The sequence below is a fragment of the Populus euphratica genome, unplaced genomic scaffold, assembly GCF_000495115.2.
Source record: "Populus euphratica unplaced genomic scaffold, PopEup_1.0 scaffold154.1, whole genome shotgun sequence".
NCBI classification, from domain to species: Eukaryota; Viridiplantae; Streptophyta; class Magnoliopsida; order Malpighiales; family Salicaceae; genus Populus; species Populus euphratica.
In genome coordinates, this window is record NW_011500042.1 from 332,082 (window position 1) to 348,610 (window position 16,529).

The following is a 16,529-nucleotide window of genomic DNA, read 5'->3' on the forward strand; positions in this document are numbered from 1 at the left end:
GGCATCGCCTCCTCCTGAGAAAAACCCCGGCCGTTTTATACTTTTTCACCTGAACAGTAACCGCACGTGAGCCACAGGGGTACTCCGGTATTATTTTATAAAATAAATATTATTTGTCGACACGTCTCTTTTATTTACAGAAAAAGGACCGATGTCAAAAAAATTAAATACCAAATATGGATGATGTCCATTATTATTTATTTTGGTAAATCAGACGTAACTCTCCTTTTTAGGGATAAACGTCGACATTTTAGACAAAGTCTCCTAATTTTAGGGACTGGTGTGATTTTTAACGCGTCTTCTATTTTTAGGGACCGACGTTAACCATGTTAAAAAATTTACAAATAAGCTCAAAATATAATAGCATTTGAATCAAATAAGAAAAACACACAAGTAAAGGTAACCTTTCTTTGAAAGGATGTTTTAAGGGTGGTGTCTACCTTCCCTTAATCATAACTAACCCAGTACCCGAATCTCTGGGACCAATGTCTAATTTTGGATTTCTAGTTCCCTCAAATTACTAGATGGCGACTCCAATAAAATCTTTATTTCCCCCAATCAAATAAAAAATAAATTATTCTTTTTTTGTTTAAAAAAACAAACAAACAAATGGAGTGGAGTCGTCGCCCGATGTCGTGTAGCGACAATTTTCATCACCCTGAAATTCTCCGTCTCTCAAATCTCCCTCTCCCTCTTCCTTCCCTTCTCTCACCTGACCTGTCTACATCCCTAATAAAATCTCAAACCCCAATTAGCGTTGCTGGTGCTCCCCTCTTCCTCCCCTTCCCCCTCTTTCACCCGCCTTGTTTACGTCCCCAGCAAAATCTTAGACCCAAATTAACATTGCTGATGTTAGCAGTGCTAAGGTTGAGACTTGAGAATGTGAGATTTGGACAATAGACAAACAAAGAGGAAAGGGGAGGCTGGGGAGTGTGTAGCAAAGTCGAGACCGTGACTTTCGTTAAACTCGTAAACTCGGTCCGAGTTGAACAAGTTGATCGAGTTTGTTGGGTTTCGAGTTTTTAACCTGATTTTACATGTTATATATGAGTTGACTCATAAAATCGTATAATTTTATGAGTCAGTTCATGATTTTAACAACATTGGCTAAAGCTATATCATGTGCAATACATTTACTGAATCGCTGTCAACCATAAGTTTGCAAGTTGTCACTCTGGAAGAAGCATTGAGTGGTCACAAACTAAGAGTTACTCATCTTTGAGTCTTTGGTTGTGTGATATATACAAAGATCCTAAATGTAAGAAGGACCAAACTCGATAATAAAAGTGAGATGCGTCTTTGTTGGATATGGTTATAGAAGGATGGGATACAAGTTGTATAATCTCGTCATAAAGGACCAAACTCGATAATAAAAGTGAGATGCGTCTTTGTTGGATATGGTTATAGAAGGATGGGATACAAGCTGCATAATCTCGTCATAAAGAAGGTAATTATGAGTAGAGATGTTATCTTTGAAAAAGATAAAACTTGGCAATGGAATGATGATCAAGAAGCAGTCAAATGGATCAGCACCGATTTGATCCTTGAAGACGAAGTGGAAGTACTAACAGTACTTGTCGAAGGTCCTATATTACCAGCAAATGAGCCACAAAGTGCGGTAAATGGATTCCCTGTATTCAATAGGAGAAACACACTAGAATTATCATCAACATTACCATCATCATCCTTATTAGAAGGACTAAAAAAGATAAGAAATCTAGAAGAGTTGTATGATGTCACTCAAGTCATGGAAGATACAACTCTATTTTGTTTCATTGCAGATAATGACCCATTTAGCTTCAATAAAGCTCTTATAGAAAAGAAGTGGATAGGAGCAATGGATGAAGAAATACATGCCATTGAGAAGAATGATAACTATAAGCTGATTAATCTACTTGAAAACAAGAAAGTAATAGGTGTCAAATGGGTCTATAAGGCAGAAGAGTACAAAAGAAGAAGTATAATGATACAAAGCAAGATTAGTGGCAAAAGGCTACAAAGAAAGAGAAGGCATTGACTATAGAGAAGTATTTGTTCTAGCAACCCGGCTAGAGATAATCAAACTGATGATTTCACTAGCTGCATAACATAGATGGAAGATCTATCAACTCGATGTGAAGTCAGCATTTCTCAATGGCTTTCTAGAAAAAGAGATCTTTATTGAACAACCATTTGGATGGATTGAAGCTGAAAATAAAAGCAAAGTATACAAGTTAAAGAAAGCTCTCTACGGTTTGACGCAAGCTCCGCATGCTTGGAATACCAGAATTGACAAGTATTTTCAAGACATTGGATTTAAAACATATTGATATGAACATGCAATATATGTGAAGAAAAAAATAGATGGCAACATATTATTTGCGTGTCTATATGTTGATGACTTGATATTCATCAACTACAACCCTATCATGTTTGAAGACTTTAAGAAAAGCATGGTATAGGAGTTTGAGATGACAAATGTTGGCCTAATGACACATTTTCTTGGCTTAAAAGTGACATAGAAAGAAGAAGGGATTTTTATATCCCAAAGTAGTTATGCCAAAGAAATTCTTGAAAGATTTAAGATAGAAAGCTGCAATCTAATATTAACTCCAGTTGAGAATGGAGTAGAATTAAGGAAGAGTAAAGTTGGGAATGTTGATCCAACTAACTTCAAAAACTTAGTAAGAAGCTTAAGGTACTTAAATATACCAAACTGGATATAATCTATGTAGTTGGACTTATTGGCAAATATATGGAGACACCAGACCATTCTCGCTTGAATGTAGCTAAGAGAATTCTTTGCTACATCAAAGGAACAATAAATGAAGGTATGTTTTATATTTCAAGTAAAACCTTCAGTTTTGTTGGTTATTCGGATAGTGATTGGGATAGAGATTTGAATGAAAGGAAAAGCACAACAAGATTTGTCTTTTTCATGGGATATACATATTTTATATGGTCATCCAAAAAGCAATCAATAGTAACATTATCAAGTTGTGAAGTTGAATATGTTGCTACCAACTTAGTTGTATGCCATTTAATATGGTTAAGGAATATGCTAAAGCACTTAAGATTTCTTTAAGAAAATTCTACAAAGATTTATATTGATAATCGATCAGCGATTGCATTAGCAAAAAAACTAGTGTATCATAAAAGAAGTAAACATATTGATACATGTCAGCACTTTATCCGAGAGCATGTGAAAAACAAAGAAGTTGAACTAATATCTTGCAAAACAAACGATCAAGTTGCAGATATCTTTATAAAGTCATTGAAGGGAGAAATATTTATCAGATTGAAGTTCATGCTTGATATGACATCCCTCAATTGAGTTTAAAGAGGGGATTTGTTGTATTAAATTCAATCGAAGAAAGTCAAAGATGGTAACCACCACTTGCAGTCACTGCCAGCTGCTTTCACACTTGAAGTTTGGTTTTTTTTACTTTCAATTTGTGTATAAATAGACAACTAAGTTTATGTTACTGTTTGTGGAAAAGAGAAGAAAGAAACACTGGAGAGAGAGGGCATGTGTTAAGAGTTTTTGTTTATTTTGTAAGCCTTTTACTGTTGTTGAAATAAAATCATATGTTTTATACTCTCAGTGTTGAAATAAAATCGTGTTCCCCTCTTACCAACATTGAGAGGATAAAACATATGGTTTTATTTCAACAACAATAAAAAGCTTACAAAAGAAACAAAAACTCTTAACACATGCCCTCTCTCTCCAGTGTTTCTTTCTTCTCTTTTTCACAAACAGTTACATAAACTTAGCTGCCTGTTTATACACAAATTGAAAGTAAGAAAAATCAAGCTTCAAGTGTGAAAATGGCTGACGGTGTTTCTTTCTTCTCTTTTTCACAAACAGTTACATAAACTTAGCTGCCTGTTTATACACAAATTGAAAGTAACAAAAATCAAACTTCAAGTGTGAAAATGGTTGACGATGACTGTAAATGGTGGTTGCTATCTTTGACTTTCTTGGATTAAGTTTAATGCAACAAATCCCCCCTTTAAACTCAATCGAGGGTTGTCATGCCAAGTATGAACTTCAATCTGATAAATATTTCTCCTTTCAATGACTTTGTAAAGATATCTACAACTTGATCGTTTGTTTTACAGGATATCAGTTCAACTTTTTTGTTCTTCCCATGCTCTTGGATAAAATGTTGACGTGTATTAATGTGTTCACTTTTTTTGATGATACATTAAGTTCTTTGCTAATACAATCACTGATCGATTATCAAAATAAATCCCTGTAGGATTTTCTAGAGGAAATCCCCCAAGTGTTTTAACATACTCCTTAAACATATTAAATGGCATACAACTAAGTTTGACAGCAACATACTTAGCTTGATAATGTTACTATCGATTACTTCTTGAATGACTATACGAAAGATGTATCTTCTTTGAAAAAGACAAATCATATTATGCTTTTCCTTTCATCCAAATCTTTATTCTAATCACTATCCAAATAGCCAACAAGATTGAAGGTTTTACTTGAAGTATAAAACATACCTTCATTTATTGTTCCTTTGATGTAGCAAAGAATTCTCTTGACTGCATTCAAGTGATACTAGTCAGGTGTCTCGATACATCTACTGATAAGTCTAACTCCATAGAGTATATCCAGTCTGGTACATGTCAAGTACCTTAAGCTTATGAAGAAAGTTGGATTAACATTCCTAACTTTACTTTTCCTCAATTCTACTCCATTCTCAACTAGAGTTGATACTGAATTACAGTTTTCCGTCTTGAACCTTTCAAGAATATCTTTGTTATAATTGCTTTGGGATACAAAAATCCCTTCTTCTTTTTGCGTTACTTCTAAGCTAAGAAAATGTGCCATCAGATCAATGTCTCTTATCTCAAACTCATGTACCATGCTTTTCTTGAGGTCTTCAAACATGGTAGGGTTGTTGCCGGTGAATATCAAGTCATCAATATATAGATACGCAAATAATATGTTGCCATCTATTTCTTTCTTCACATATATTGCATGTTCATATGGACATGTTTCAAATCTATTATCTTGAAAATACTTATCGATTCTGGTATTCCAAACATGAGGAGTTTGCTTTAAAAAGTAGAGAGCTTTCTTTAACTTGTATACTTTGCTTTTATTTTTAGCTTCAATGTATTCAAATGGTTGTTCAATATAGATCTCTTTTTTTAGGAAGTCATTCAGAAATGCTGACTTCACATCGAGTTGATAGATCTTCTATCTATGTTGTGCAGCTAGCGACATCATCAGTTTGATTGTCTCTAGCCGGGCTACTAGAGCAAATACTTCTCTATAGTCAATGCCTTCTCTCTATTTGTAGCCTTTTGCTACTAATCTTGTTTTATATCTTTGTATTTCCCTTCTTGTGTTCTTTTTTATCTTATAGACTCATTTGACACCTACTACTTTCTTGTTTTCTAGTTGATTAGTCAGCTTATAAATATCATTCTTCTCAATAACATGTATTTCTTCATCCATTGCTTCTATCCACTTCTTTTCTACGACAACTTCATTAAAGGTAAGTGGGTCATTATCTGTAAAGAAACAAAATAGAGTTGTATCTTCTATGACTTGAGTGACATCGTACAACTCTTCTAGATTTCTCATCCTTCTTGGTCCTTCTAATAAGGATGATGGTGGTATTAATGATGATTCTAGTGTGTTTCTCCTGTTGAATATAGGGAATCTGTGTACCAGACTTTGTGGCTCATTTGCTAGTAATATAGGACCTGCGGCAAGTACTGTTAGTATTTCCACTTCGTCTTTAAGGATCAAATCAGTGTTGATCCATTTGACTGCTTCTTGGTCATCATTCAATTGCCAAGTTTTATCTTCTTCAAAGATAACATCTCTACTCATAATTACCTTCTTTGTGATGGGATTATATAGCTTGTATCATATCCTTCTATCACTATATCTGATAAAGATGCATTTCTCATTTATATCATTGAGTTTGGTCCTTCCTACATCTAGGATCTTTGTATATGCCCCACAACCAAAGATGAGTAACACTTGGTTTATGACCACTCCATGCTTCTTCCGGAGTGATATCTATAAACTTATAGTTAGGTAGTGATTCAGTAAATACACTACATATAATACAGCTTCAGCCCAATATTGTTTGGACAGCTTTTTTGCTTTAAGTAGACTTCTTGCCATGTCAAGAATCATTCGATTCTCTCTCAGCTACATCATTCAGCTGTAGTGTATAAGTTGGTGTTGTCTAATGCCTTGTTACGTGCAAAAAGCTTCAAAATCATTTGAAGAGTATTCTCCACCTTGATCAGGTCTCACAGTTCTGATCTTGTAGCCACTTTGCTTCTTAACAATTGCTTTAAAATCTTTAAAATAATTCAACACTTTAGACTTCCTCTTCAAAAATTATATACGTGTCTTTGTGCTAAAATCATCAATAAAAGTAAGTACCTATTTTGTCCAATTGATATAGGCTTTATAGGACCACATGTCTGTGTGCACTAACTCTAGTTGCTTACTTGCTTTCCAATTGATTTCTTTGGCAAAACTGGATCTATGATGTTTGCTGAGGACATAACTCTTATAGACTTCATCTGGATGATTAATGTGAGGCATACCTTTGACCATCATCTTGTTTACCTTTGGCAAAACTGGATCTATGATGTTTGTTGAGGATATAACTCTTATAGACTTCATCTGGATGATTAATGTGAGGCATACCTTTGACCATCATCTTGTTTACTAGCATCTTCAGACTTGTGAAATTCAGATGTCCAAGCTTTAGGTGCTAGAGCTAGTCCTCATTGTTGGTGATGGCACTCAAACACTTTGCTGCATCATATTAGAAGTTTAAAGGAAACATCCTATTCTTGGACATCTTTATATAGGCAATTAATCCCCTATTGTAGTCTTTGAATGTCAAATGACAATTCTTCGTGTAAAATGTATACCATTTCCTCATAAGTTAACCTACACTCAACATATTGTACTTTATGGCTAGAACATAGCAAACATCTGCTATGTAGCTATGATTGTCATTCTTTAACTTAATTAAAATGTTACATTTACCTCTTATTGGAACTTTTAAGGTATCTTCAAAGGTGACTAGTCCCTTTATAATCTTATTTAAATCACCAAATAGATCTCGTTGGCCACACATATGATTGGTGGTTCCAGAATTTAGATACCAAATATTCTTTTAATTCTCCCCAAGTTCTTCTTAGACAAATAATACAGCTGATCCCCTGATGATGGCATCCTCCTTTGCATAGTTGGCTTGTTCACCTACCTCTAATGGAGTTGTCCTTCGACATTCAGTGTTATAGTGTGCAAATTGATTACAACTATAACACTGGATATTTCTCTTATCACGGTTTTTGTAACCGCCTCCTTTTCCTCTAGGTGTGAATGCTTGTTATCCCTAGCCTCCTCTGGTGGTGTTTCTGCACCTCTTTCTCTGAATCTTATATTCTAAGATCCTTTTTCTTGAAATTATTAAAATCCTCGTCTTTGTTGACTTCTTCCTTGAGTGGTATATCCACTTCTTTGAGAGACAACTTTGATTGTAAGGCATGCTAAATTACCTTATCTCTATTTCTTTTCACAATCTTTTGCTCATGAGTTTGCAAAGAACTCATAAGCTCATCCACCATCAACTTGTCCACTTCTTTGGACTCTTCAAAAGCGACAACAACAAAATCAAATTTTAGATCTAGGGATCTTAAAATTTTCTTAGTAAATCAAGCATCTATAAAGGCTTCTCCATTTCTTCTCATCTGATTGACTATCACCATAATTCTTATGTGATAATCAGAAATAGATTCTGAGGACTTCATTTGCAATAATTTAAATTTACCTCGCAAAGATTGGAGACAACTCTTCTTGATTCTGTCAGCACTTTTATATTTTTGTTGGAGAGCCTCTCATATCTCTTTTGATGTTTTTGTGGAAGCAATAATATCAAATATGGTGCCATCAAGATCTTGATAGATGATGGCCTTTGCTTTGCTATTTTTCTTTCTACTGGCTTTGAGGACATGTTTCTCTACCTCTTATAAAGCATCCTCTACTTCTTTGGACTCTGGTTCGTCATAACCATATTGCACAATTTCTATACACTTTTATGAACCAAGAAATGCCTTTAATTTGATACACCAACTATCATAATTGTCTTTAGTCAGTTGTGGGATGAGTGTTTCTGCATTTTCTATAGTCATTTTGCTCTTTGAATGACTATATCACCTTCTGGGAGTTGAATTAGAAAAACAAACACTGTGGATGGATCTGAAATGCTCAAAACAATAGGGAACCGATCTGACTTGGTTGTAAATGGGTCAAAAATAGGCTGAACCGGTCAGGAAACCGATTCTGGACGTCAGATAATTTGCTAAGGTTGAACCGCGAATATTCTCTTGGCTCGACTAGCGGCTCAGCTTAGCAGTGGCTTAAGAGGCGTTGTGCGGCTCAAATATGATACGCTTGTGGCTCGGTCGTCTTCTTCCTTTAGGCGCGTCGGATACGCGTGGGTTACAGTATCAAACTTTTAGGCGGCGTGTGTGGGCTACCTCCTACTCCGATGATGCTGATTTTTGCATTAGTGAGTTCGTATCGATGAGCCCTACATGTGGAAAATCAAAAAAGGTTTTGGACAACTTTGAAAAATCGGATGTATCCAAACTACGCCTCTTTTTTCTAACGAACGAGGCTCTAATACCAATTATTGGTGAGAGGAACCACTGGTGGTGGCTTTAAAATACTCAGAGGGGATAAAACGCATGGTTTCATTTAAACAACAATAAAAAGCTTACAAAATAAACAAAAACTCTTACTACACACCCTCTTTAGTGTTTCTTTCTTCTCTTTTTCACATATAGTAACATAAACTTAGCTACCTATTTATACACAAATTGAAAGTAAGAAAAATCAAACTTCAAGTATGAATGCGGTTGGCGATTTGAGAAGTGATTGCAAGTGGTGGTTACCATCTTTGACTTTATTGGATTGAGTTTAATGCAACACTTATGCCCACCAAAAGCAGGAGACAACATATTTCACTATAAGATATATCCTACACCATGTATACCCTAAATGAATATTTTAAAGGAAAATTATAATTTATTTCATTAATAACCTTACAAGAGTCTCTAAGCAGAGAAGTTTTAAAAGTTTGATTTTCTATCTTATACTTGACAAATAAAACTTCTCTGCTTAGAGACTCTTGTAAGGTTGTTACTGAAATAAATTATAATTTTCATTAAGCGTATTGATAACTAAGAGGAAGTCCTCATGAAAGCCTATTCCTTTTCTTTTTCCCTCTTGAGCAAAAAATGTTATGCCTTCAACAATGTCAAACCTGTCCCGAAATTATATTTCTGCAGGTGCAGCTGATTCCATACAATCCAGATGTTCTTGATCAGTCTATCCTATGGACCCAAAGCAAGGACTTGGGTGATGGTTTTAGAGCTGTAAGGATGGTTAACAATACCCACCTGAATGTTGATGCTTTTCATGGTGATAAGAAATCTGGTGGGGTTCATGACGGTACCACTATTGTGCTCTGGAAATGGAACAAAGGTGATAACCAACGATGGAAGATCATTCCAGCTCAGTACTGTAAGTTTCTAAACAAGCAAAACACAAGGATTTACAATTCTTATTTAAGATTTACTATCTCTTTGTTTTTCATCATGCAAACATCATATAAAAACACAAATCCAAGATGATTTCATTTGATAAAAAAGAAGTCCAAGATTAATTAAGTATATACGCCTTCATGCTTTTATTGATGTTCTTGCTGGTGATCGTTATGCAGGAAATTATGTGTGATGGCGTTGCCATTTCTGGAGGCTATGTTATATTTGTTGAACCTTGAATAAATTCTCGGGAGAATTGGTTTGTGTTCGTTTTGAGAATGTTTTGTGCTTTTTGGTATGAAAAATTTATGGCAAACACTCTTTTAGCTTTGTCTTTATGTATGATATTATTTATTATCGTTAATAATTCCATGTTGTGTAATCAATCAAAACATATATCACAGAATTTGCTCGGATAAACCTACTGTAAAAATTACCAAACAGGTTTTTTGGTGTTTTTTTGCTCTTGAAGTTTACTTCACATGTTTAACTTTCAGCTCTTCTTTAGCTCAAGGCAACATATAAAGACTGTAAGGTTCTAAAATCAAAGGTAATAAGTCTGATAGCTTATCAAACTTCATGTATTTAGATTAATGTATAATTAAATTTAAGGATGTTCAGTCTGATATATTGTCATATCAACATGTACTGAGGCACAATGCGTGCCTAAATATAAGAATCCATGTACTTGGGCTTAAAGTATACATAAACAGGATGTATATACTTTGGCTGTTCGGTTTGATATATTGCCATACAAACATGTACTGAGGCAGAATGAGCGCCTCAATATAAGGATGCATGTATTTAGGCTTAAAGTATATATAAACGCAGGAATGTTGGGTGGATATGTTGTTAGATTTAAATGTATTTGGGTTTAACGCATAGTAGAATTCATGATATTAGGTTTGGTATCTTGCTAGACTCACATGTATTTGGACTAAACGCGTAGCTGCCCTCAAGAACATTGAGTTTGACATCTCATCCGATTTATATATATTTGAGATTAGTGCATAACTGAATCTAAGGTTATGAGACTTAAAGATATTTTGTCAAGCTTATATATATTGAGTTATTGCCTTGTTTTTAAACTTTTTAAACATATTCTTTAAGCAAAAATAACATTTATAATGATCCATTACAAACATATAACTATAACATAAAAACAAAATCAATAAAAGCACTTGAACAAAAAGAAAAAAAAAGGTCATAAACCACATACTTTGTATCTAACCACTTAGTATACCTTATCAATGAGCTTCTGAGAAGAGCATGGTTTAAATTTGCCTCTAATGTAGGAAATTTTGCATACATGCACAAACTACATATAATGACATTATGCTTCCATAAATTGACAATATAAATTGTGTTTTCAAGGAAATATTTTGGGATAATTATCAATTCTCTTATAAAAAATCTTTTATAAAAATTTTTTCATAAACTTTTTTCATCCATCTGATCTTAAAACACATTAACTCATTTATTTATTTTTTCTTGAAAAATTTTATTTTGGCTTTTACACATACAAATGATTTAACAAATTTCATATAGAAAATATCTTATCCCTACAAGATTATATATCTACATCCTATATGTACAATATTTATATTATTTATATTATGTTTATCATTATATTTTATAACGTAAACTATATATAAAAGCTTGGCATTATAAATATCTTTTTTTTCTTTAAATCAATAATATTATAGAGATTGTATGTGCAAAACAAAAATAGTTCAAATAACTATCTAAATATTTGTTTCAATTAAAAAAATTATATATTATATATATAATATAATAAAAATGCAAATATATGTAAAAATTATAAATATAAATAAGTACAAGGGCTTGAGTATGAAACTTGTATAGAACTTTTTTTTTTTCAACCTAACATTATGGGACACACACCTATGATAAAAAATCAGTGTACTTTTTACTTTTTATATAATGAAAACTCTTCTTGAATTTACTCTTTTGTATCCATTAATTATTTATTTTTATACATTATCTCTAGTTAACTCAATAAATAAATAATTATTTATTTCTATACCAATATTAGTTATGCACTCAGAAGTGATATCATTAAGTACTTTTCATTTATGATATCATCTTTTATTTCCTCAAATTTTTGTAAAAAATATTATAATTAATATATTTTGTAAGACAATTATTTGGTGATATAATTATGAAAGTCATCTCTTATTAGCATGCATATTTTATGTTTAAATTAAATACTAAGTTAATTGAATAAATTCGAAGAACAAAGGTTAATAGTACAAAATTCAAGAACATAAATTCAAAGAATACACAAATTAATTAATTAAATTAAAAGTAGATAAATTAAGCCTATGGGTATATGAATAACTCCATGGAAATGAAAGTGAAAATAAAACACAACGATTAATTCCTAATAAATTAAACATTAAAAGATGAGATTGAAAAAACAATCAGATTTAATAAAAAAACCTAAGAAAAATGATCGAAGCCAGCCCATGTTAATATTCAAAATCCGTGACCCTGGTTAGAAGCTCGACTGACCTATAGAAGGAAAAACCTAAAAATAATGAAGTAAAATTCTTAATTATAAAATAATAAGGGATAAAATTGAAGGGGGGAAAAAACAATAAAGAAAGGGTAAAAAAATAGTAATAAAAAGAAAGGGAAATGAATTTGACATAAAATAAATCAAAATCAAATGTTGAGAGATAAAATTGAAAACAAAATTTAATTAGGAAAAGAATAAAAGAAAGAAAGGGATGAAATTAAGAATAAAACCCAATCAGAAAAAAGATAAAAATAATAATAATTAAAAGAATAAAGATCAAATTTGGTATAAAAATTGAATGAAAACAAATGATGATGGATGAAATTGAAGAATAAAATTGACTTACAAAAGATTAAAAAAAAATAATAAGTAACTCTCAAGAAAATAAAGACCAAATTGAATACAAAAAACAAATGAAAAGAAACTTTTGTATTTTACCAAGGAGAAGAGAGAGAAAAAAAGAAGAAAAAAAAAAGTCTATTGGAGCAACATTATTAGACCGTCATCGACACCCCCTAGCAACTGGTAAGATCTCGATACACCACTCATAACGTCATTGTAGAAGGTGATTTGTAACTGTTGAAGGTTCCACCAAGCATGCTTGAAAAGTGCAGTCTTTTCTTACTCGTTAACTCATGTATTATATACACCAACCACCTTTCTCGTTTAATATATATATTATATATGTTAAGATTCAATTGTCCCTAAATCTATTTAATAATTATAAAAAGTCATATTAAAATGACTAAAACATGCGGGGAAACATGTTTAAGAAAACAAAATTTCAAGGGTAATTAAGTAATTATATAGTGCATGAAAAGATGAAAAATAAATAAAAAAAAAGTGTTAAGAAACATATTTTCCACATTTAACTTGATAATGCCAACTAACCTTATAAAAAAAACTATTTTGCCTCTCAATTTGTGCTTCCTTGACTTATATTGTAAAGGGTAAAAATATCATTATATCGTAACAACCAACAATATATTAAATCTTAAAATATATATAGTGTTTTATCTATGAGCCTTACTTTTTTTTTACTAGAACATTGCCTTGTGGTATGTTCATGGTTAGATCAAATTTATGTTTTTAACATAAAAAGCAATATCTAGGTATTGCTAAATTTTCTTTGTATAAAGAAAAATTTAAATTATGTAGGAATTGATTTCATGTGACTCAATTACCATGACGGGTTCAAAGGCAATTTGGATGATCGATGAAAATATAGTTTAAGTGAAAATAAATATTTAAAATGAGATTTTTTTTAATAAACATTAAGATGACAACATATTGCATCGATTCAGATTAATTTAGGTCAACTTACCAATTTGCATACTAAGTGATGAAATCATGATAACCCTATAGAAAATAAATTAAAATAAATCAGAAATTCAATTTCTAATAAATCCAATATTAAAGGATGGAACTGAAAAAAATAAATTAAAAAAGATAAAAAAAATTAACCTGAGTTAATCTGTCAAACTCATAACTCGGTTCATGAGACTAAGATAACCCAATAGAAAGAAAATTGAAATAAACTATATAGTTCAATTCTCAAATAAATAAGTGTTGAAAGATGAAATTAAAAAAAATAATTAAAAAATAACACAAATAAATGACTCAAATCAACTAAGGTTAATATACAAAACTTGTAACTCGAATAACGAGATTGAGATAATCTTATAAAAAACATACCAAAAACGTGCCACAAACCTAATTTCCAATTAATTTAATATTGAAAGATGATTTAAAAAAAAAATATTTTTTAAAAAAACTCAAGTCAATTAAGTTAACTTATTAACATGTGATCATGATTATAAGTCTGAGATAATCTCATAAAAAATAAATTATAAAAATTATGAAATTCAATCTTTAATAAATCTAATATTAAAAATTAAAAATTAAAAAAATAAACAAAGAAAGTAAAGATTAAAAACACTATTATAATAAATAATTTTGAAATGGGCATTATATTTTAAACTCCTTTTTCCTTAACTTTTTAATAATTAATAATAATTTTTGAAAAGTAGTGCTCGGTGATAACCAAAAAACAATATCTTTTCAATGTTGTGCCTATGACAAGGCAAGTTTGACAAGCACTAATTGGTCCATCCTATGTGTAAGAATATCTGTAAAAATATCTGACAATGTATTAATAGTAATGTTTAATTTTTAAATTATCTTTTATTTAAAAATATATTAAAATAATATTTTTTTAATTTTTTATATTAACATCAAATTAAATTTAAAATAAAAAAATAAAATTAATTTTGAATAAGAAATTCAGATTTTTAGCAAGGCAAACAGCATCTATTAGTTTTTTTTTTAGAATTGTTTAAAAATATAGTAATAATTATTTTTTAAATTAATATCAATTTATAAAAATATTTAAAAATAAAAATAATTAAAAAAAGCTCTATTTTTTTTTTTAAATATACTTTTAAATTACAAAAACAAAGATATCGTGGTACTGCCACGCGCAAACTGGATCACCGATCATTGTTAATCAAACACAATTCTCCACATCATCCCTCCCGAACATTAATCAAGATCACCGGAAACACCCACGGAATTCCCTCCCGGCCGCCACTCTCACACTCATCACCACCGAAGAAACGATGATGAAGAAGAGAGAAGAGAGCATTACCCGCCACCAAACACCACCCCACCACCACCATCTTTCCACCAACAACCACGCCCTCCTCACACTACTATCAAGAACCTCCACAACCACCATCTTCCCACCAACCACCACCTCCCTCCTCACACTACTATCAAGAACCTCCACAACCACCATCTTCCCACCAACCACCACCTCCCTCCTCACACTACTATCAAGAACCTCCACAACCACCAAGACCATATTTTCAAGAAGCTACCTATGCACCTTCACCACCACCTCCATTTCAAGAAACTCAAGTCATTCGCACATCTCATCATTATCCACCACCACCACCACCAACACAAGTGAATCATGTTTCTCATGAAAAAACTGAAACCCATCAGTCTTTTAAGCCGCATATGCCATCTTCCATTCACCAGCAAACTCATCAATCTGGCTCTGCTTCTGGGCTTGACCTTTATAATAAACCTAGCTTCAAGGTTTACAGCAAAGCTGAACCTGATTTTCACCTCACTATTAGGGACGGAAGAGTGATTCTTGCTCGGTCAAATCCTTCCGATGATTTCCAAGCATGTAAAAATCAAAACTTTCCTTTCTCTCTCTCCATTTGTCTATAAAAATTACCTTCCTTTGCACATTTTTGCTTCTATTTCATGTAGTTTTGTTTTTAAAATTCACATTACTATAATCTGGTTTTGTCTTTTTATGTGCTTTGTTTTTTGGTTGGTTTGGTTACAATTCTCATGAGTATTTAATCTGATCATTGATTTGTAATTCAAAATTCCATAAGCATGAAAAGATCACAATTTTTTGTCCTTGTCTTTGGTTATTTGGTTAATGTTTACAATCATATGATCCTTGTGCAGACTGATCATTTTAGTTGTTTAGACCTGCTTGCCTTAGTTTTTCATTATTCCATTTCAGGGTTTTGGGGTCTTACATATTTGTAGTTGTGCTTGATTTGTGCTGGTTGTTGTTGTTGTTATAGAACTGGTTTAAAGATGAGAAGTACAGCACCAGAGTGAAGGATTCGGAAGGATGTCCTGCCTTTGCTTTGGTAAACAAGGCCACCGGTCAGGCCATAAAGCATTCCATTGGAGAGGCAAACCCTGTAAGAAATTCTCTGAGATCATGAACTTGTTGAAAGTTTGTTCTTCTATGTCTTTCATTTTCATGTCTCATGGCCTTGACCTTTAGTTGCGGAAAACATGACTTTGTAAAGCGTCATTTTTTGACAGATTTTGTTTCATTTCATTTTATATATGCATTTGTGTATTCTCGTTTTCTTCGATACTGAGTCCAAATAGCCCATACGTTTTGGAAACATAGAAGGTGCTCGTATGAGCTTGACTCAACGTTGTATAAGCAGCTTTTAAACCTGATCAAGGTAATTTGGGACTGAAATGTGAACAAGAGCTACTTTTAATGATTTAATACGTTGTCCAAAACTCTATATTCTATAGGAAACCAAGAGGTTGATGTTTTTGTTTTCCTTTGGAAGTTTGGGCATTGCTGATAAGACTGTGACTGGATATTTTACACAAGGCAACAGTTTCAGTAAATTTCAGTTGTGATCTCAGATACATTGCTTGCCACTGTTGTTCATGACCATAAATGATCCAACATTGTGTATCCTCTTTGAGGCCCAAATCGTGTTTTGGTGACATTTGGAAACATAATGTGGCGAGATTGGATTGAACAACAGAGTAGAATTTCTTCATTTATTGTCCTCAGATTATTCAAAACATGTTCAGCACATATGTTTTGGGTTTT

General features: G+C 32.2%; 1 protein-coding gene and 1 pseudogene across 1 annotated transcript; both read left to right on the plus strand.

The window, feature by feature from the left end:
- The window catches only part of LOC105107294 (extensin-3-like), a 17,579-nt pseudogene extending 7,531 nt beyond the window's left edge, over positions 1-10,048 (plus strand).
- Positions 10,049-14,208: 4,160 nt separating this feature from the next.
- On the plus strand, positions 14,209-16,223 carry LOC105107303 (extensin-3-like). The gene is made up of 3 exons (XM_011001181.1): positions 14,209-14,216; positions 14,761-15,325; positions 15,745-16,223. Exons 1-3 carry the CDS (start codon positions 14,209-14,211, stop codon positions 15,889-15,891), a joined length of 720 nt encoding a protein of 239 aa, XP_010999483.1. The 3' UTR covers positions 15,892-16,223.
- Positions 16,224-16,529: the final 306 nt, after the last annotated feature.

Coding starts and splice junctions, on each gene's coding strand:
- LOC105107303 (XM_011001181.1), top strand. Junction 15,326..15,744: donor ATCCTTCCGATGATTTCCAA/GCATGTAAAAAT, acceptor TTGTTGTTATAG/AACTGGTTTAAAGATGAGAA.